This window comes from Oncorhynchus kisutch, linkage group LG8, assembly GCF_002021735.2.
Source record: "Oncorhynchus kisutch isolate 150728-3 linkage group LG8, Okis_V2, whole genome shotgun sequence".
NCBI classification, from domain to species: domain Eukaryota; kingdom Metazoa; phylum Chordata; class Actinopteri; order Salmoniformes; family Salmonidae; genus Oncorhynchus; species Oncorhynchus kisutch.
Genome location: NC_034181.2, coordinates 16,853,647 through 16,877,190, shown reverse-complemented (window position 1 = coordinate 16,877,190; position 23,544 = coordinate 16,853,647). Strand labels below are relative to the sequence as shown.

Genomic DNA, 23,544 nt, shown 5'->3' with positions numbered 1-23,544 from the left:
TGGCCCTGCGGCCTTGTGAATGTTGACATGTTTAAAGGTATTACTCACATCGGCTATGGAGTGCGTGATCACACAGTCGCCCGGAACAGCTGACGCTCTCATGCATGTTTCCGTGTTGCTCTCCTCGAAGCGCGCATAGAAGTAATTTAGCTGTGCTTCCCTTTTTAGTCTGTAATAGTTTGCAAGCCCTGCCACATCCGACGAGTGTCGGATCCGGTGTAGTATGATTCGATCTCAGTCCTGTATTGATGATTTGCCTGTTTGATGGTTCATCGGAGGGCATAGCGGGATTTCTTATAAGATCCGGGTTAGAGTCCCCTCCTTGAAAGCAGCAGCTCTACTCTTTAGCTCAGTGCAGATGTTGCCTGTAATTCATGGCTTCTGGTTGGGGTATGTACGTACAGTTTCTGTGGGGACGACGTCATTGACTGATGTGGTGTACTCCTCAATGCCATTGGAAGAATCCCAGAACATATTCCCAGTTTGTGCTAGCCGTACAGTCCTGTAGCTTAGCATCTGCTTCATCTGACCACTTTCTTATTGACAGAGTCACTGGTGCTTCCTGCTTTAGTTTTTGCTTGTAAGCAGGAATCAGGAGGATAGAATTATGGTCAGATATGCCAAATGGAGGGAGAGGGAGAGCTTTTCCATGTCTCTGTGTGTGGAGTAAAGGTGGTCTAGAGTTTTTTTCCCCTCTGGTTGCACATTTAACATGATGGTATAAATGAGATAAAACAGATTAGATTTTCCCTGCATTAAAGTCCCCGGCCACTAGGAGTACCGCATCTGGATGAGCTTTTTCCTGTTTGCTTATGGCCGTATACAGGTAATTGAGTGCGGTCTTAGTGCCAGCATCGGTTTGTGGTGGTATATAGACAGCTATGGAAAATACAGATGAAAACTCTCTTGGAAAATAGTGTGGTCTACAGCTTATCATGAGATACTCTACCTCAGGTGAGCAAAACCTCGAGACTTCCTTAGATTTCGTGCACCAGCTGTCGTTTACAAATATACATAGACTGTTCTATCCTGCCGAACAAGCTTAAAACCCACCAGTTGTATGGGATTCATGTCATTCAGTCACGACTCGGTGAAACATAAGATATTACAGTTTTTAATGTTTTTAATGTCGGAAATACGTGATTATAGTTTGACTATTTTTATTATCGATTGATTGTACATTGGCTAATAGGACCGATGGTAACGGTAGATTACCCTCTCAGCAAAGGATCCTTACAAGGCACCCGGACCTTCGTCCCCGATACCTCCGTCTCTTTCTCCTGCGAATGACGGGGACGAGGGCCTTGTCGGGCGTCTGAAGTAAATCCTTCCCATCCGTCCGACTCGTTGAAGAAAATGTATTCCTCCAGTACAGGGTGGATAATCGCTGTCCTGATATCTAGAAGCTCTTTTCAGTCATAAGACACGGTGGCAGAAACGTTATGTACATAATAAGTTACAAATAACGTGAAAAACATACACAATAGCACAATGGGTTACGGGATCATAAAACGGCAGCAATCTCCTTCGGCGCCATTCTAATACATGAATCATTTAGTTTAATAAACCCATTAATCAGGTTAAGTAAGTAAGCCTTTTCAATAAAATCTCTTATCGAGACCCAGCACTACCTCCCTTTCTTTCCCATCTCACAGGTTGTACAGTATGTCTAATTTGTCGATAAATCATTTTATGATTATTTCATTCAACTATATTTGCTAGTTCCACTCTTAGTCAGATTGCGTGTTGTGATTGTACTCTACTTCCTCAAATGTAAAAAGGTTCATTTGTTTACATACTGCTACAGTACTGTAGCCCTACCTCTCTCTCAATGTTCTCCAGTGAGAGTGTGCAAAGCTGTCATCAAGGCAAAGGGTGGCTACTTAGAAGAATCTCAAATATAAAATCTATTTGGATTTGTTTAATACTTTTTTGGTTACTACATGATGCCATATGTGTTATTTCTTAGTTTTGATGTCTTTACTATTATTATAAAATTGAGAAAATAGTAAAAATAAAGAAAAAATCCTGTAATCAGTAGTTGTGTAAAAACTTTTGACTGGTACTGTATATCATGACCACGTCAGGAGGGCAGTAGAATTGCTGTGTCCCCAGAGTCTGAGGGCTCCCTCATAACTCATACTTACTGTACGGTCACTCAGACAGTATCTTCATCAAAGCTCTCTCTTCACAACCTTCACACCATTGTTTGTATATCCAGTTATTAAAGCTGTAGCTATACAGGTTTAGAAGTAGTAGGCTATTCATTGGTTTGAATTGAATGACTTCAAAGGCATGTGTTTAATTTCAGGCCATGTCTGGAGGCTGAAGGAACTTCTGTCAGATCCTACTACCAGTCAGATACTGTTTATGTAGGCTACTGTTTTTGGAAGAAGGGGAATACAGAGAGAAATTAGAGAGCAATGAGAGTAATCTCATTTGTAAATGCAGATTTTATGTTTTCACATTTGCCATGTTTGTGAAATATTCTGTATAAACAAAACAACACCTCTGCAAACCCTCAAAACAAATCAGTTTGATCTTATTTGCTCTCATGAATCTTTTAGCAGGCTTTAAATAGTTAAGTATGCAGCATTTTTCTTGATTAATTACTTTAGATTAATAAACACTTCTCTCCAGAGACACCAGCGCTGCGAGTTGCTTAGCCAACAAAAACATACCCTTGCAGCATCTTATCCTATAATATGTTTTAAAGTATTTACAGACACAGCACACACAGGGGAGATGCTGTCATGTCACAAGCTGCAGAAAATGTTCCCTTCCCATTACATCTGGACCCCAAGAAGAGTAGCTGCTGCCAAGTCAGCTAATGGGGATCCTTCATAAATACAAATACAAATCTGTACGTCACATCTAGAAATCAAGAGAGAAAAGAGTTCTGGGAACTTCAATTTGTAATTCCAGAAAACAAGCAGCACAGGGGAGGAATATAATAACATGAGCATTTGTTGATGAAGCATTTTTGAGGACCAGCACTACAGTCGTTTGAGGGAACACTGAGTTTTCTACAGGGGTGATGGAACACTCTTGGGAAGTCAAGAGGTTTTCTCACAGTTTCTAAATAGCCATCACTGAATGTGTCATATCAGAAAACATATTTAAACAGGACGACATACAACATTCCTTTAGACAAGCAGTTTAATGTACAGTATGTTTTATAATGTATATTAGTTCAGATACAGTAGAAATTTATTTAATAGAACATTGATGATCTTATGTTGTGTGCTATAGAGCATTTTGACGCCTTATTTATTACATTTCTATCTGCATTGTTCTAAAACACCACTGGAAATACAGTACCAGTCAAAAGTTTGGACACACCTACTCATTCAAGGGTTTTTCTTATTTTTTTAACAATTTTCTACATTCTAGAATAGTAGTGAAGACATCAACACTATGAAATAACACATATGGAACATGTAGTAACCAAAAAAGTGTTAAACAAATTTTAGATTCTTCAAAGTAGCCATACTTTGCCTTGATGACAGCTTTGAACACTCTTGGCCTTCTCTCAACCAGATTCACCTGGAATGCTTTTCAACAGTCTTGAAGGAGTTCTCTCCTATGCTGAGCACTTACTGGCTGCTTTTCCTTCACTCTGCGGTCCAACTCATCCCAAACCATCTCAATTGGGTTGAGGTCGGGTGATTGAGGAGGCGAGGTCATCTGATGCTGCACTCCATCACACTTCTTCTTGGTCAAATAGCCTTTACACAGCCTGGAGGTGTGTTGGGTCATTGTAATGTCAAAAAACAAATTATAGTCCCACTAAGTGCAAACCAGATGGGATGGAGTATCACAAGTCAGTTAAGAACAAATTCTTATTTACAATGACGGTGTAACGGCGTTCTTCGTTTGTTGAAAGAGAGTCGGACCGAAATGCAGCGTGGTGGTTACTCATGTCTTTAATGAATGAAAAGTGACGATACATGAAATAACTATACAAAATACGAAAACAACAAACGGAACGTGAAACTTATTACAGCCTATCTGGTGAACACTACACAGAGACAGGAACAATCACCCACGAAATACAAAGCGAACTCAGGCTACCTAAATACGGTTCCCAATCAGAGGCAACGAGAAGCACCTGACTGCTGATTGAGAACCGCCTCAGGCAGCCAAGCCTATACAACACCCCTAATCAGCCGCGATCCCAAATACTACAAACCCTAATACGAAACACAACACACAAACCCATGTCACACCCTGGCCTGAACAAATAATTAAAGAAAACACAAAATACTAAGACCAAGGCGTGACAGACGGCCTACCCCGGCAAAACCCGGACAATTCTGGGCCAATTGTGCACCGCCCTTTGGGACTCCCAATCACAGCCTGATGTGATGCAGCAGAGGTATTAACTTATCCTCTGCAGCAGAGGTAAATCTGGGTCTTCCTTTCCTGTGGTGGTCCTCATGAGAGCCAGATTCATCATATCGCTTTATGGTTTTTGCGACTGCACTTGAAGAAATGTTTTAAATTGACTGACCTTCATGTCTTAAAAGTGATGTTGGACTGTCATTTCTCTTTGCTTATTTGAGCCGTTCATGACATAATATGGACTTGGTCATTTACCAAATAGGGCTGTCTTCTGTATACCACCCCTACCTTGTCACAACACAACTGATTGTTTCAAATGCATTAAGAAGGAAAACAATTCCACAAATGAACTTTTAACAAGGCACACCTGTTTATTGAAATGCATTCCAGGTGACTATCTCATGAAGTTGGTTAAGAGAATGCCAAGAGTGTCTACTTTGAAGAATCTAAAATTATTTTAGTTTGTTTAACACTTTAAATTTTCAGGCAAGTCCGTTAAGAACAAATTCAGATTTACAGCCTACCCAGGGCCAATCGTGATACAGCCTGGACTCGAACCAAGGTCTGTAATGTGCTTCTAGCACAGCGATGCAGTCCCTTAGACCACCACACCACTCAGGAGCTCTTCATGATTACTACATTTCACGTGTTATTTCATAATTTTGATGTCTTCACTAAAATAGTCTAAATAAATAAAAATACTTCAATGAGTAGGTGTGTCCAAACTTTTGACTGGTACTGTATATCAGCAGCACACTTCAAACATGGAACATGATTGATGGTTACTCCTTCCTAGGCAATCCTCTCTACTTAATTTGCTGTTAGTGATCTCAAACAGACCATGACAGAGTTTGAGCCACGTATGGCCAGTTATTTGGGACTACATTACCGTTCCAAATTAGACACAACCCCAAACCTGAGGCTTTTAGTGCACTTCAACCATCGCAGTCAGAGCTTCCAATAACCAGTGACCTGAATAAGAGACTTCCTGACTATCAGACACGCTGATTGGCTTCATTTCACTCGCTGCTTGCACACCTGGTGGAAGGACAGCCTGAGACCCAAATGTCACATTTATTTTGAAAATTGTGTTTGACAAGTAAACATTTTTTAAATGTTTCATAGTAGGCCTATACTTGATTGAGCCAAAATGCTTTTAAAAAAATGACCAAAGAGATAGAAAAGACTTCTAAACAGAAATGACGGATGTTCCCAAAAGGAGTCTTTTGTTGGTCTTAGGTTAGGAGAAATGGAATCATTGTGAGATAAGATAAGCTTTGATAGAATATTAGTCATCCTCACTAAAGTATAATGAACCATCAACTAACCATGATGACCTGGCCATAATTTCCCTCTAAAGTAATGCTGATCAAAGCAGAACTTGTACATTGCCAGGAGATCAGTGAGCTCTCTATTCTCACTGTATTGATTATGCCTAACCATATCACATGAAGACAGGGTCATCTGGCCATTTCAACATGATTACATGTAACACTGTTTTTGGGAAAGGGCTAAATGTGAGAACACATATTGCACGTAGGAAGGGTGAAATCTAAAGATCATTATATACTCTGATAGAGATGAGGGATGCTTGGGACAAGGTTTATATTCATGGGTCGTCTATTTCGCATATAGGAGAAAGTGCAAATTTGTATTTTTTTGTAAGATACATTGATAAACTAGTAGAATATTTAGTACACACTTTCAGATCCTCTTAGCTCTCAATAAAAGCAAGTGTGCTTTCTACTTTTCTATTTAACTTAAAGATGACCTGGCTCAGAAGCTAGATTACTTGTTGGTTATTACTGCATTGTCGGAACTAGAAGCACAAGCATTTCGCTACACTCGCATTAACATCTGCTAACCATGTGTATGTGACAAATAAAATTTGATTTGATAAAATTGAACAGATCCGAGACATGGCCATTTACAAATGGCAAATTCTACTCTAGTAGAATATAACTCTTTTTAGCAAATAAAGATCATTCTAACTAGAGACATTCCAACTCAGGGAGTCAATGTGGAGCCTCAAAACAACAGCCTCAAGACAACAATGGCTCATTTGTGACAAAGTATTTGTGCCTTATACTCATCTTAGTCTGCATAGCAGGCAGTTTCCCAAGCCCATGCCATGAAAGGGCAATAGCATAATGTGGAATGAACACATTGTGAGCCACATCTTTTTCCTCATTGATTACTTATCTCCCTCAAACAAAAAATAACAGGGATAGCCTAGCCTGAAATATTTACGCCTGTGGTATTTGAGTAGCCAGTTGCAGTTAGTTGACGTCTATTAAAGTTTACTAAGATACTTTAGTCTTCTTACTTTACTGTTATGCCACTGTTGATACTGTCGATTTCCAGACGACATATAAAGACCTGTCAACTTCTAAACAAGGGCCAAGCAATTCACTTACGATCTGGATCTGTGACGGTGTGTTTTTCTTTGTGGCAATGGCCGACAGGATAAGGCTAAGAAATTCAACTGTATTCATGCCTGTGTAAAGAACCAACTTTGTTCTCCCTAGATCAGTCATCAGCTCCCCTAGGATTGTATAACCCCCCCCACACACACACACACAAAGGTCTACATGTGCTCTCACAAACACCTCATTCTGAGAGAAGAGAGGAAAGGGAGTGGGAGGATGTGAAGCCATGATTTCCCCCGCTTTCCTCCTTTTCTGCTTACATGAGGTCATAGTGGCCATCAGGCTTAACAATCACGAGACTGGAGCTAGACCAAAAACATCAAGTTGCTGTCCACAACAGGAAATACAACATATTTTCGAAGAAAACTCAGAAATCTCAAGAAAACGAAGCTAAGGATGAAATAGAGGTTACGAGTCTTATGTGTAACAATGCATGTAACTACAAACTAAGCTCTCTGATTTGTTCATATTTGAGTATAAAGCAAGTCAAGAATCATAATTATTTGTTGATCATGATAATTTAATACAGACAAACTTCTATCATGGGGAGTTGACATCTTGCTCAGGGTACATTGCTAAACTGTGAATGGCATTTGTACAAAAGACACCAACAAAAAGGTTACATGAAATAAACTGATTTCAGGAGACAACAGATTTTATTATATATTTCAAAAACGACCCTCACTTTTCATGTATGTTTCACTGCAGACGATGAAGAGACCCCACAGGTTATGAAAAAGTACCAGTAATATTATTGATGCCTTGTGGTGGTATACACTGAAAGGAATGCACCATGAACACCATCCAGCTGTGTGTTCAGCGCTATTGTGCGGCTGCCTTGGCTGCCTGACGGGCCTCTCTCTCTTCCTCAGCCCTCTTCCTCATCTCCTTCTCTCTTCTGATGAGCTGCTGCCTCTCTGCCTCCCACTCCCGTACCTTCCTCAGGTACTGCTCCATGTCAGGGCCCTCTGCTGAGGCCAGGCCCTGCTGGACCAGGCTGGAGACCAGCACCTGCAGGGGACTAGGGTCCACCTTACCCCCAGACAGGAGCTGCCCACTCAGCTCCTACACACGGTCAGAGGAGAGGAGGTGGTTAGAAATGGGGTCTAGGGAAAAGGAGTGATTAAGTGTAACTGTTGTTATAGACTAAGAGTGCTTAATAGCAATTTATTCACCTTCACAAAATGTGAAATCTGTAATCATAACACAACATACATGTACTGTCCATACACACTCTTTCCCTGTTTGACTGATAGATCTTTGCCCAGTCTCTACCTTGAACCTGCTGGCATAGAGCGGTAGTTTTTCTCTCTCTGCCTGGTCGTCTTCATCTTCATCCTCCTCTTCCTTCTTCCCCTCCTCCTCTCCTCCTAACTCGTCCTCAACAGAAGAGGACTTGGAGTCCAAGGCAGAGGAGAGGTCATGTAGCAGGCCCCCCAGGTAATCAACCTAAGAGAAACACACACACACACACACACACACGTAAGGAAAAACACAACTGGGACCGCTGGACCTGCACTCAGACAGACACAATATCTTGCGAAGCCACACTGGAGCATCCTCTCAGAAGTCCATCAGGACAAAAGACAGACATGAAAACAAACAAACGCAAACAGACAATGACACACAATTAATAGGTCCTGTCCGTCCTGACCTACACAGAGACATCAGGTCTGACACTGTCCTGCTTTCTAGCAAACCTGGTTTGGTGCCCAAAGGACAGATTCTTACAGATTTCCCCTGGGCTCCAGACTCCCATAAATCATATTACTTTGTTCAGAGTTGAACTATTTAACTCGACAGGGCTAGAAGAGTGCTGCACCAGGGTGCACTGACGTGTGTCAGGGTATAAATAACACAGATATGACTAAGCCCTGCAGAGAAAGACTCAGACTGCGTCATACATCTTACCTGGACAATAACAGCTTTTTACTGCCACCAGGTTTGTGTCATATGGTAATTGTGTTATTTGATGAGTTAACTGAAATTGCTAACAATAAGCTCTGTTACAGTATAAACTGCATGCTTCTTACTCGTGTTGCATGCTTTACAAAGAGTTACTATTATACATGTGTAATGTGTTACTAACAATGTTGTTAGTGTGAGACAGTAACTGTGGAATTACAGAAAGCACTGAGACATGTATTGGTAAGTAGGCAACGTACGGCATCCTTTGATAGTTTTCTATCTCCAGGAGTGGCAGCTACTCTCTCCATAATGGCCAGGGCCCGGCCCAGATACCCTGGGGTCCACATCAGAGGCATGCCCCTGAACACAGCATGGATCCCAGCCGCCATCTCCACCTTACCTAGAGACAGACAAAGAGAGAGGAGCAGGAAGAGGAAACTATCAGAGACTTGATCAGCACAACATGACAACCAGGGCAAAGACCATGTGGCATGGAGAGAGAGAGAGGTTGACTTCAATGATGTTTGACAAGAAGATGAAGAGAAGGGATTCTTGAGAAATGGAGAGAAAACCTCCTCCTGCCATCACCAAAGGGTTAGGAACATGAGGAAGGACTTGATTTAGGCCCAGGTCTGTGGTATGACTGGAGGAACACATACCTAGCAGAGCACAACCCAACAGTTGAGCGCTGAGGCCTGTAGAATTGTCCTGCTTCAGACCACATATCAGCAGTGCTGCTCCCAGAGCCCTCTGCTCTGACACCTGTAGTGAACCAACAAACACACACACCACACACTTCAGACAGCACAAGCACAACGTTTACAAAAAGCATAATAACAAATTTATACAGAAAAAACTGTGGCTGCTGAATTCAAACTCCGGCATATGCATATTTTTTTATGGGAATGATGTTGTGCTGGGATCAGACTTAACTTATCTACATAAATAGGATTATGTCCTCCTTAAGTTTCCAACAATCGTTCAGTTCTACACAATCCAAACATTCCAAATGTACTTTGGCACGATAACTTCTCCAAACATTATGGTGCACATACAGTACCAAGCAGTGAATGCTACTTTACTTACACTGAGCTCTGGTTTGGTTGCTAGGTAACGGCTCAGTGCATACATGGACAGGATCTGTGTTGATGGTAGATCAAAAGACTCCTGAAGCATCACCTCTTCCACGACAGAACAGGCACCTACAGAAGAAGACCAAACTTTTTAGGTTTTAAGGTACATATTATGCGTGTGAATATAGAATATACACTACCGTTCAAAAGTTTGGGGTCACTTATTGCATCTTTAATCAGCACCACAGTTTTCAGCTGTGCTAACATCATTGCACAAGGGTTTTCTAATGATCAATTAGTCTTTTAAAATGATAAACTTGGATTAGTTAACACAATGTGCCATTGGAACACAGGAGTGATGGTTGCTAATAATGGGCCTCCGTAGCCTATGTAGGTATTACATTTTTTTTAAATCAGCCGTTTCCAGCTACAATAGTCATTTACAACATTAACAATGTCTACACTGTATTTCTGATCAATTTGATGTTTTAATGGACAAGAAAATAGCTTTTCTTTCAAAAACAAGGACATTTCTAAGTGATTCCAAACTTTTGAACGCTAGTGTGTGTACATTATTGGATTTGTTGAGTTTAACTGAGTTTTTCCAAAGGGGTCCTGGGACAACTTTACAGTTTGACAAATAATAATTTCAGACGTCATAAACTCTTCACCTTTGAAGTCTTCATCTTTAATGAAGGAATCTATCAGCAGGTTAAACGTGAAATCATCTGGGAACATTCCATATTGCACCTAAATACAGAAACAGAGAATGGTAATTAAAAAAATTAAATTAAATAAAAAATAACCCCGGCAATATTATAGTCAACCTCAGAAATGGAGGTTCTTTAGAATGTAGGTTTTTAACAGGCACCATGTATTGGACAATACAACTGTAGTTAGAATGCCACGGATTTTATGTTCCTTAATGCATTTAATCACCATTTTTTCTCTGCAGGCTATATATTTGAATGCATTTCAAAGCCAGCTCTTTAAAAGTGTAGTTTGGATGTTGATGGTGAAAATCTATTGAATGATAATGAAAATGCTGTTCAGTTTTCTTTTCGGAAATTCACTGATAATGAAGTCCTGGATGCTTCGCTAACACTAGACAAAAAAAATCCACAGGGGCGGATCATTTGGAGCCTGGTCTGTTTAGGCATGCAGCTCCCTTTATTGCTGGCTCAGTATCCCACATGTTTTATTTAACATTGTTATCAGGAAGTATTCCAATCTTCAAATCTGCATATGTGCTACTACTCCATAAGGGTGGGGGAATAATTATCTCCACAACTATCGCCCCATTTCAGTTTTGCTGAAGAAGATGGGGTTAAATCTGAATTTCTTGAGATTCAAAAGGGTTCTATTTTGGGTCCATTATTGTTCACCTTGTATATTAATGACATAGGAAACACTGTTAATACTTGTAACATTCATCTCTATATGCAGATGACACAGTTTTGTGGTCCTGTGCCACCTTGGTGCAGCAGGCCATTCGTGAACTTCAGCATGACTTTGATTCAATTCAGAAATTCCCTACAGATCTTAAATTAGTGTTATATACAAGTAAAACCAAGTTCATGCTGTTCTCTAGGTCACAAAATGTTGACCCTGAGGACCTGCATATTTGCGCAACAAATGGAGCCGAAATTGTCTCTAACCCAAAGTACCTGGGTGTCTGGATTGATGACAAGTTGTCCTTGGTAACGCATATGAAAATCTGACTAAGAAGCTTAAATCCAATATGTTTATTTTTTATATGGAAATAAATCATGCCTCATATTGATAATAGGAGAAAGATTGTTCAAACAACTCTTCTCCCTGTATTGGATGTTGGTGATATTGTTTACATGCGGCAACCTCTGTTTTGAAACCCTTGGACACAGTCTAACATTTCACAATATGTTTTATCACAGCACAATTGTAGGACTTTTATCATTTTAGTCTGTATAAAAATGTCTGTAAAAAGAGCTACATTCTCTTTTATTTATTTACAAATAAATCTTACAGAAATTGCCTCCATATTTGTTTTATTTAACCTTTATTTAACTAGGCAAGTCAGTTAAGAACAAAATCTTATTGACAATGACGGCCAAGGAACAGTGGGTTAACTGCCTTGTTCAGGGGCAGAACGACAGATGTTTACCTTGTCAGCTGAGGGATTCAATCTAGCAACCTTTCGGTTACTGGCACAATGCTCTGACCACTAGGCTACCTGCCACCCCCAAACATATGTAACTTCCTTAATTAAGTTAATACGACTCATAAGTTACCAAACCCATTCTCAGGAATGGACAACATTAGAGATCCCTTCAGTCTCCACAGATTTGGGAAAACCTTTTTTTTTGCACATAATTTGTGGAACAATCTGCAGAGTTCACTGCAGTTACATGTGTGGTGCCACTCAGGCAGTTGACATTATTGATTATGTAGTTGAATGTGATTGCTTTTATTAAATATATTTATTTTATTTTGTGTGCTGAATTACATTGTTTTCTACATTGTTCTACTTGCACATCATCATCTGCACATCTATCACTCCAGTGTTAATGCTAAATTGTCATTATTTCGCCTCTATGGGCTATTTATTGCCTTACCTCCCTACTCTTCCACATTTGCACACACTGTACATAGATTTTTCTATTGTGTTATTGACCGTACGTTTGTTTATGTGCAACTCTGTGTTGTTGTTTTTGTCGCACTGCTTTGCTTTATCTTGGCCAGGTTGCAGTTGTAAATGAGATCTTGTTCTCAACTGGCTTACTTGGTTAAATAAATGGTGAAATAAAAAAATAAATACACATATTGAAGTGTATGTTTTATTATTCTGTTTTTATTGTGATGTATACAGGGCTCTCTTGTAAAATAGATGTTTAATCTCAATGTGACTCCCTGTTTAAATAAAGGCTAAATAAAAAAAGAATAAAAAAGAATGGTATGGCCATGGAAGGTTGTGCGCCAAAATGGAGGACAGATTGTGGAACCTTTTTTTTCGGCATAATGTAGAACTACCTTGTTCTTGAGGGTGTGTAAGGCCTTGTCTCTGGCCCCGTATCTGAGACACTGTCTCACCCAGCTGTGGACGGTCCAGTCTCTGAGGTACCAACAGTTTGGGCTGTGGCGAAATCTACAGGAGAGAAATGTTCAAACATTAAAAAACAACAACAAACAAGACATGAATGTTTATGACTTTTGTTATGTAATTATTATGATGCCTTTATGATAGATGGGTCAAGTCAAGTGTAATCGCTTCTTAATCTATAGGCTTGCAACACAATATTCATGTGAATCTTTTAATCACATAAGATTCCACAGAAGGGGAAAACAGGAAAGCTCTAACACAGCACAGAACAAAGAAACATGTATGTGACTGAAGATAAACACGCCAAAAAAGACTAGGACAAAACAGAGGTCTGCACATAGAGGATTAGCAAGCAACTTAGACCAGGAAGTGAACACCCTAACAAATAAATAATTTTACAGGGCATGCAAATGAGGCTTACTTATAAAGATAGTACTCTGCTTGATCAACCTCTTCTCTTGACGATATGTTGTCAACAAACTGAAAAATAAAATACACAGAGAAATTATGGATGAATATTTCACTAATTTGACTACAGGTTGAGCAGAACATAAATCATATTAGCTAGGGTGCCCATTGGATTCTGTTTTTGGCAAGGGTTGCACAATTCCAGGAACTTTCAATAAATTGGTTTTCCAGAAATTCTAGTTGAAGGATTTCAGATTTCTTTCTTATTCCCCCCTTATTCCAGGAATCCTCCAACCGGGATTTCGGGAAAACGACGGAATTTATTGAAAGTTTCTGAAATTTTGCAACGCTAGTTTTAGCCAACACATCGGATTCTGTTTTAGCCTAAATGTACCAGATATGACAATGAAGCAGTTTTCTAAAGGAGAAACAGGCTGACATCTGGGTTAGAAGGGTGTAATCTCTCTGCACTCTAACACGCTCTTACCCGTGATATTGTCAGAGAGCTGACAGGGAAGTTTCGGTCATAAATCCTGTCCATCAAGGCGGACATCAATGCTGTAGAATGGCATACTCACATTAAGCTTTACTTTCACAACAACTAGTCCAAACTCAAACTCTCTGCCATTTAAAAATATGATTTCAACCCTTGAAGCATTTTACAGTATGAATGACACAGTATTGTAACTGTCAATACGTAGCTAGCTAACACTGCCCTCCTGTGTTCATTTGGTGCAGACACTCATAGACATTGTCATCGCCTTACAGTTGTTATGTCTTTGGGTACTGATGCACAGAATGTCTATTCTATATTCACATGAGTTTCAAAAAACTAAAACACAACTGATGTCATGTCCACTTACAATTAGTTGTGATGGGTAGTGACAAAGGGGATGGTCAGTTAAGAACAAATTCTTATTTTCAATGACGGCCTAGGAACAGTGGGTTAACTGCTTGTTCAGGGGCAGAACGACAGATTTGTACCTTGTCAGCTCGGGGATTTGAACTTGCAACCTTCCGTTTACTAGTCCAATGCTCTAACCACTAGGCTACCCTGCCGCACCTGGTTAGTAATGAACAATACAATATTGGTAAAGAGTGTATTGGGTGGATAGTTTACCCAGATTTTGATTATCTTTTTCTCTCTCCTCCCATAATTTGGTGTCTGTGTATGCTGCTGAAAGTAGACATCTTCTGTCTGTAGGATATAAACAATAATGATTACAAGTTACATTGGGTAGACAATGCTGGAACTGAAGGTAACATGCACAATGCAATTAATTGCGATTTCAGTACAAGCAAATACTAAGGTCAATCATTGAACAAATGGGAGAAGATGCATCTTATTTAGACAGTTATAAATTATGTCAGAATGGATTAATTTTAGGTAGCTAGCCATATGGCTAGCCTGCTAGCTACTCGCTTGGAAAGATAAAAATGGTTCGGAAAAAAATGAATCAATCAATGATAGCAAATGTTACTGATTTAAATACTTGTATTTTACATATACAAATATGTACCTATAAAACGGTAAGTCCCACATTTATGGATAACTTTGACAGCTCCTAAACAGCGTTGCAACAGGGAGGCTGCCATCTTGGGACGATACCACCATGACAGAGGGGGGCAACAATTTTGAGTGAGCGAGAGTGCCGTGCTCAAATACATTTGTAATGCGGACCATAACACCATAAAAAACTGAATATATAATAATGAAATAGAAACTACGTTAATATTTCTAAATACTGTAACTATATACGTTTAATTTAAGATATCAAACATAACATTTGAATGAACCCCTTTTATTGGTACGGCCTCAAGCGCCTGTTGTGGTGAATATCCAATGTCAATTGCCCCAGTGGCTAATTCATTGATAATATCAAGTGTTGTACCTTCCATTGTTTGGGCCAGAATATTTTCTCACGGCAGTCTGTAGGCCCTACTTGGTGCCTTCTGCCTACTAAGTATTTTTCTTCACACATAGTCGTCAACCTGTATCTTTTGTTCTTCTATGCTCTTGTATGTTTATGTAAATTGTTCTATCCCCCCTCCTCTTATTGGAAAGTCCAGTGAAGCTAGGGTTGCCAACTGTCTCGTACTAGCCGGGATGTCCCTTATATTGGGCTAAATTAGTTTGTGTCGTACGGGATCGCCCTTGTCCAGTATATTCATCAAATCACAGTAATAGCGTAAACGCGCCAATTCCTGCAAAGTAATTTCTGTTGTTCAGTCGGTTTGGCATATCAAGGAAATATGGATAAACCTGAAAAAAAGAAAAGACTTTGCAGCTACAGCAAACAATGGGAAGCAAAAAAGACGTGGGTTAAGGCTGTCAGTGTGACTCGACGACAGCTTTCTGTACTTTATTCCGTCAGGAATTCTCAATTGGCCATGGAGAGGAGAGGAGAGTGACCTAACTCAGCATGCATCCACAGACATGCACAATGCCACGCTAGCTAAAGGTGCTAGCAATATCGCCGCATTCTTCGTGACGTCTACTGCGGAAAATGATTTGCCTCCTACGGAAGATGAGCCCGTGTGTTTCTCAGTTGCCAGTGATGCCTCAAACAAGGGAAATATATAAATGTTTCCAGTGCATGAGATATTTCTCTGTGTCTGATGGAGTGCAGTGCAAGTTACTTGACTTTTATGAAGACTGATTAAACTGCAAATGGCATCCATCAAGCTCTGATGAACTGCCTGGAAAATCATGACCTGGATATTAGACACATCACAGCCTATACAGCAGATAATGCCAATGTCAACTTTGGAAAACACCACTCCGTTTACCAGTTATTGAGCAGTGACAACAATCGCATTCTGAAAGCTAATTGCCTAGCTCACATAACTCATAATGCCTTTTGCCTTTCCAATTGAATAAGACTATGAATATACACACTGTATATTCATTCCCATAACACCATACCCACACCGACGTGTCACCGTGCACTGGCACGCCACCTTTTGTCCCTTATTTGGTAGTGAGTAAGTTGGCAACCCTAAGTGAAGCTGATCAATGCCTATGGGGAAACTGATGACAAAAGGAGGTGAACCTGCTCAAGTTCTTGCCCAGACACAGGCTCCTGTACATCAATTATCTGGAAATTGTTGGGGAGAATGTAAGAATGACCTCATGCACATGATGTCCTGTAAAATGATCATGTTGTCCCTCTAGGTCAGCCACAGCAGTACTTTTAGTTTGAAGTAAAGTACTGTATTTAACTTTACTCTTGGGCAGGAATAGGTCAAACATGATTGAATTAAATGGAATTGATTTGATATTGGGATATTGGTATCAGGAGGTAGTATCCTTAGCTTACAACATGTGACTGGAACAAAATGGACTGGCAACACATAGTATTAACACAGTACTTCCTCTTCCATTGCCAGTTACTGTCCCTGTCAAACATACAGTACATACTACCACTGCAAGGTCACAAAGGTGCCAAAGCTCAACAGGAAAAATCACATCATTTGTGTAAATTACCCCTCTTTCACTTCATGGTCTAAGCACTTTCATTTTATGGTCTAAGCATTTTTCCAAACCACTGATATAGGATCATCGGGCTTACCCTGCTCCAATCTTAATGATTAGGTGCAGGGACGGTTATAGCCTTTTGGGGGCCCTAAGTGAGATTTGGTTGCCCCACCTCGTGGCAAAACATTTTAGTGTCCCTCCTCTTCATGGTGGATAGAATTGTTTTTAGTTTTAAAGTTCATTTCCTGCGATATAATAATTTTTCCATGTGGGTGTAGAGAAAATGTTGCCTTTTAAAGCAAGATTCTACAATTTTGCCATGGGGTTAATTGAAATGTTTGCTATTTTAAAGTTAATTTCCAGCAATTCTGCACATTTTGTAATGACTTATGCCATGTTGATATGATATCTGAGTGAGAATGACTAAGAAAATCAATGGGGGCCCCCTGGAGGTCAGGGCCCCTGAGCACATACCGGTCGGTATTCGGTATTTAGATACAGTGCCTTTAGAAAGTATTCACACCCCTTGACTTTTTCTATATTTTTTGTATTACAGCCTGAATTTAAAATGGATTAAATTTATATTTTGTTTTGTTACTGGCCAACACACAATACCCCATAAGGTCAAAGTGGAAATACGTTTTTCTATTTTAAAAAAAAAGAACAAATGGTGGAAAAAATATCAAAATTGGGCTGCCTGCGTAAAAGCAGCCAAGGATGTCCAGAAAGGAAGGCAGTTGCTGGGCTGAGCTATGTTCCCTGCAAGCTTGATCTGATAAATGTTGAAGGTAGACTAATTTATGTTAATTACCTTGTATTGTTCACCTTGTGTAAACCTGTCTGATTTAAAAGCATTTGCAGAAACCTAGAACTGTTAACATTCTTATGTTAAAAAATGTAGGTACTTGAAAAGAATCTGACATAGGCTGCATTTACATGCACCTCAGTTCTGATGTTTTTACCACTAATTGGTCTTTTGACCAATCACAACAGATCTTTTCACATTAGATCTATTTCAGAGTTGATCTGAATGGTCAAAAGACCAATTACAGGAAAACACAAATAATTGAAAATAATATCAGAATTAAACTACATACAAATATGATTCCAGGTTTTTTGGTTGGATGCTTTTTTTTTTTTTAAGTACTTTTGCTGATAATGGAGGTACCACAAATCCAATTCTAAAACCTGATTTACTTTAATTAAATCCATGAACGAATCATTTGTACACATTTAATATTTAATCATAAAGTAAAAGCGATAATAAAGCTTCTAATGTACATACTGGAGATGCCATTTGCTGTAGAAAAAAGGGGAAAACTTGCCACAGCCATGATTAATGTTGTACAAAGTAACACTATGTTTAAACAAACCATCATAACTTTTGATAGGATCCAGTTACAAACAAAATTAGGTGTACTCCAGACTGTATCACAACCGGCTGTGATTGGGAATCCCATAGGGCGGCGCACAATTGGCCCAGCGTAGTCTGAGTTTGGCCGGAGTAGGCCGTCATTGTAAATAAGAATTTGTTCTTAACTGACTTGCCTAGTTAAATAAAGGTTAAATCAAAAAAATGTAAAAAGCAGTTTCTCATTGTATAAACTGAACACAAAAATATAAATGCAACATGAAACAATTTCAAAGATTTTACTGAGTTTCAGTTCATATAAGGAAATCATCCATTTAAATCAATACAGATATGCATCTGCTGGTCATAGATACCATGAAACCAAGGTAGGGGTGTGGATCAGAAAACCAATCAGAATCTTCTGTGACTATTTGCCTCACACAGAGTTGGTCAGGCTGTTGATTGTGGCCTGTCTAAAGTTGTGCTTTGCTTTCACCAAGCACACCTTTATAACACAGAACTCTGGTAGGCTCTATGTATCCATTCTCCAGATAACATCAGTATTTATTTTCTCTCCTTCAGGATTATCATGCCACAAGCAATGGATTCTCCTTGGTGGATGAGAAACAGAACTACACCCTCCTGACTGAGGCAGACGGTCAATCCACCATGACCTTCTGGAGGACCATCCAGTCATGTGATGAGGAAAACCTCCGCATCACTGCTAGTCAACTGTTTCGCAGACAAACTGTTAAAAAGTAAAGCGAACTGAAAGCGCTGTAATGTATCATCTGGTAGGCTGTTTGATTCAGTGTCCTCTGTCTCTGTACAACCCTGTGTGGATGAACCAGTGAGAGCTGGTCAAACTTTTAGCTTTTTGCCATTCTCAGTGCAGGTGGTACATAAAAGCCCTGAAATCCTTAGATCAGAGAAAGCCTGCAGGTCCTGATCTTTTGGATCCCTGCTTTTTAAATCTGGCAGCTGATTTCATAGCTGAACCACTTACATCTCTGTTCAATCTAACCCTGGAATGTAATGAAATTCCAAAGCTCGGAAATCAGCATTTGTCCTACCACTTTTAAAAGGGGGAGATCCAACTCTTTTAAATAATTATAGGCCAATCTCAAAGCTGTCACCCCTGGTGAAAATACTTGAAACCCTTGTAAATGAACAGCTAAAATAGTTTTTATTTACTAACTCTATTTTATCAATGTACCAATCGGGCTTCAGGAAGAAGCATAGCACAATTACAGCAGCCATGAAGGTTTTAAATGATATCACTGAAGCCATTGACAAAAAACACCACTGTGTCTCACTTTTTATTGATCTCTCTAAGGCTTTTGATACAGTTGATCATGCTATACTAAGGCAGAGATTGTCGAGTGTAGGTCTTTCAGAGCATGCAGTTGCATGGTTTGCTAACTGTCAGTCTGATAGAACTCACTACACTCAATTTGATGGGCTTATGTCTGTTAATTTGTCTGTCTTGAATGGTGTGTCCCAAGGCTCTGCACTTGGTCCTCTCTTATTCACTATTTATATAAATGATTTAGACAAAGATGACCAAAATGCACACCTCATTTTCATGCTGATGACACTGTTATTTTACTGTTGTGCCTCGTCTCTTACAAAAGCTTTCCAGAACATGCAAACTGCTTGTTATACTGTTCAACATACCTTGTGTCAATTGAAGCTTATCCTCAATACTGACAAAACTAAACTAATGGTGTTTTCTAATGCAAGAAATAGGCCTCTGTACCTTTCACCTATTACTACCTGTCAGGGCAAGGAGATTGAGATTGTAACCTCATGTAAATATAGAATTTGAATTGATGGCGGCCTCTCTTTTAAATTGCATATTCAACAATTTACAAAAAAATTGAAGCTGAAATTGGGATTTTATTTTAGGAATAAGGCCTGTTTTTCTTTTGAAGCCAGGAGGAGGCTAGTATCAGCTACATTTATGCCTTTACTAGACTATGGGGATATTTTATATACAGTGCCTTGCGAAAGTATTCGGCCCCCTTGAACTTTGCGACCTTTTGCCACATTTCAGGCTTCAAACATAAAGATATAAAACTGTATTTTTTTGTGAAGAATCAACAACAAGTGGGACACAATCATGAAGTGGAACGACATTTATTGGATATTTCAAACTTTTTTAACAAATCAAAAACTGAAAAATTGGGCGTGCAAAATTATTCAGCCCCCTTAAGTTAATACTTTGTAGCGCCATCTTTTGCTGCGATTACAGCTGTAAGTCGCTTGGGGTATGTCTCTATCAGTTTTGCACATCGAGAGACTGACATTTTTTCCCATTCCTCCTTGCAAAACAGCTCGAGCTCAGTGAGGTTGGATGGAGAGCATTTGTGAACAGCAGTTTTCAGTTCTTTCCACAGATTCTCGATTGGATTCAGGTCTGGACTTTGACTTGGCCATTCTAACACCTGGATATGTTTATTTTTGAACCATTCCATTGTAGATTTTGCTTTATGTTTTGGATCATTGTCTTGTTGGAAGACAAATCTCCGTCCCAGTCTCAGGTCTTTTGCAGACTCCATCAGGTTTTCTTCCAGAATGGTCCTGTATTTGGCTCCATCCATCTTCCCATCAATTTGAACCATCTTCCCTGTCCCTGCTGAAGAAAAGCAGGCCCAAACCATGATGCTGCCACCACCATGTTTGACAGTGGGGATGGTGTGTTCAGGGTGATGAGCTGTGTTGCTTTTATGCCAAACATAACGGTTTGCATTGTTGCCAAAAAGTTCAATTTTGGTTTCATCTGACCAGAGCACCTTCTTCCACATGTTTGGTGTGTCTCCCAGGTGGCTTGTGGCAAACTTTAAACAACACTTTTTATGGATATCTTTAAGAAATGGCTTTCTTCTTGCCACTCTTCCATAAAGGCCAGATTTGTGCAATATATGACTGATTGTTGTCCTATGGACAGAGTCTCCCACCTCAGCTGTAGATCTCTGCAGTTCATCCAGAGTGATCATGGGCCTCTTGGCTGCATCTCTGATCAGTCTTCTCCTTGTATGAGCTGAAGGTTTAGAGGGACGGCCAGGTCTTGGTAGATTTGCAGTGGTCTGATACTCCTTCCATTTCAATATTATCGCTTGCACAGTGCTCCTTGGGATGTTTAAAGCTTGGGAAATCTTTTTGTATCCAAATCGGGCTTTAAACTTCTTCACAACAGTATCTCGGACCTGCCTGGTGTGTTCCTTGTTCTTCATGATGCTCTCTGCGCTTTTAACGGACCTCTGAGACTATCACAGTGCAGGTGCATTTATACGGAGACTTGATTACACACAGGTGGATTGTATTTATCATCATTAGTCATTTAGGTCAACATTGGATCATTCAGAGATCCTCACTGAACTTCTGGAGAGAGTTTGCTGCACTGAAAGTAAAGGGGCTGAATAATTTTGCACGCCCAATTTTTCAGTTTTTGATTTGTTAAAAAAGTTTGAAATATCCAATAAATGTCGTTCCACTTCATGATTGTGTCCCACTTGTTGTTGATTCTTCACAAAAAAATACAGTTTTATATCTTTATGTTTGAAGCCTGAAATGTGGCAAAAGGTCGCAAAGTTCAAGGGGGCCGAATACTTTCGCAAGGCACTGTATGAATGCTTCCACTCAGTGTTTGAGATCAATTGACACTCTTTAACATGGCACTTTGAGATTTATATGGGGGGGGGGGGGCTGTGCTAGTGTTACATCGACCTACTGGTTCTTTTATTTGTAGTAATTTGCCAAAAACGACAGCATGAACACAGGGACGCTTGCAAACATTCTCAAAAGTGAGCTGTTGTAATCCTACATTGTTCCCGAGGGATTCAAAAATCTATGCAGTTTAAATGGCCTCATTAAATATGATGGTGTCATAACTTCAATGACTCAACATTATGTAGACACTACTAGGAATTTTCTAATGGTCCTTAACAAAGGGAAACAAAAGGAAACCCAGACGCGAGCTGCCCAGTGACGTGAGCCTACCAGACGAGCTAAATGCCTTTCATGCTCACTTCGAGGCAAGCAACACTGAAGCATGCACGAGAGTACCAGCTGTTCTGGATGACTGTGTGATAACGCTCTCGGTAGCCAAAGTGAGCAAGATCTTTAAACAGGTCAACATTCACAAAGCCGCTAGGCCAGATGGGACCAGCATGCGAGGACCAACTGGCAAGTGTCTTCACTGACATTTTCAACCTGTCCCTGACTGAGTCTGTAATACCTACATGTTTCAAGCAGACCACCATAGTCCCTGTGCCCAAGAACAATAAGGTAACCTGCCTAAATGACTACCGACCCGTAGCACTCACATCTGTAGTCATGAAGTGCTTTGAAAGGCTGATTATGACCCTGGGACTAAACACCTCCCTCTGCAACTGGATCCTGCACTTCCGGACAGGCCGCCCCCAGGTGGTAAGGGTAGGCAACAACACGTCTGCCACGCTGATCCTCAACACGAGGACCCCTCAGGGGTGTGTACGTAGTCCCCTCCTGTACTCCCTATTCACCCACAAGTGCCTGGCCTAACACGACTCCAACACTATCATTAAGTTTGCTGATGACACAACAGTGGTAGGCCTGATCACTGACAACGATGAGACAGCCTATAGGGAGGAGGTCAGAGAACTGGCAGTGTAGTGCCAGGACAACAACCACTCCCTCAATGTGAGCAAGACAAAGGAGCTGATCGTGGACGACAGGAAAAGGCAGGCCGAACAGGCCCCCATTAACATCAATTGGGCTGTAGTGGAGCTGGTCGAGAGTTTCAAGTTTCTTGGTGTCCACATCACCAACAAACTATTATGGTCCAAACACACCAAGACAGTCGTGAAGAGGGCACGACAAATCCTTATCCACCTCGGGAGACTGAAAAGATTTGTCATGGGTCCCCAGATCCTCAAAACGTTCTACAGCTGCACCATCGAGAGCATGGTTGCCTCACCAGTCAGAGGGTAGTGCGTACGGACCAGTACATCACTGGGGCCATCACTTCCTGCCATCCAGGACCTATATACCAGGCGGTGTTAGAGGAAAGCCCATAAAATTGTCAGAGACTCCAGTCACCCAAGTCATAGACTGTTTTCTCTGCTACCACACGGCAAGCAGTACCGAAGTGCCAAGTGTAGGACCAAACGGCTCCTCAACAGCTTCTACCCCCAAGCCATAAATCTGCTGAACAATTAATCAAATTGCCACCTGACTATTACATTTTCCCCTCCCATTTGTTTTGTACATTGCTCACTGTTTATTATCTATGCATAGTCACATCACCCCTACCTACATGTACAAATGACCTCAACTAACCTGTACCCCCGCACACTGACTCGGTACCAGCACCCCCTGTATATAGCCTCATCATTGTTATGTTATTGTGTTACTTTTATAATTTTTTTATTAGTATTTTTTACTTTAGTTTATTTGGTAAACATTTTCTTAACTCTTCTTGAACTGCACTG

At 40.3% G+C, this 23,544-nt stretch overlaps 1 protein-coding gene across 1 annotated transcript; it reads right to left on the bottom strand.

The window, feature by feature from the left end:
• Positions 1-7,272: 7,272 nt before the first annotated feature.
• On the bottom strand, positions 7,273-14,857 carry LOC109896146 (28S ribosomal protein S27, mitochondrial). Its single transcript, XM_020490412.2, has 11 exons — positions 14,762-14,857; positions 14,362-14,439; positions 13,729-13,799; positions 13,255-13,313; positions 12,764-12,878; positions 10,426-10,504; positions 9,768-9,883; positions 9,341-9,443; positions 8,939-9,081; positions 8,049-8,222; positions 7,273-7,838 (listed from the first exon to the last, which is right to left on the bottom strand). The coding sequence occupies exons 1-11, from the start codon at positions 14,835-14,837 to the stop codon at positions 7,596-7,598; spliced, it is 1,257 nt and encodes a 418-aa protein (XP_020346001.1). The 5' UTR covers positions 14,838-14,857; the 3' UTR covers positions 7,273-7,595.
• Positions 14,858-23,544: the final 8,687 nt, after the last annotated feature.

Coding starts and splice junctions, on each gene's coding strand:
- LOC109896146 (XM_020490412.2), bottom strand. CDS start 14,837: ATGGCAGCCTCCCTGTTGCAACGCTGTTTAGGAGCTGTCAAAGTTATC. Junction 13,314..13,728: donor GCTCTCTGACAATATCACGG/GTAAGAGCGTGT, acceptor TTTATTTTTCAG/TTTGTTGACAACATATCGTC. Junction 9,082..9,340: donor GTTGGGTTGTGCTCTGCTAG/GTATGTGTTCCT, acceptor GTCTGTCTCTAG/GTAAGGTGGAGATGGCGGCT.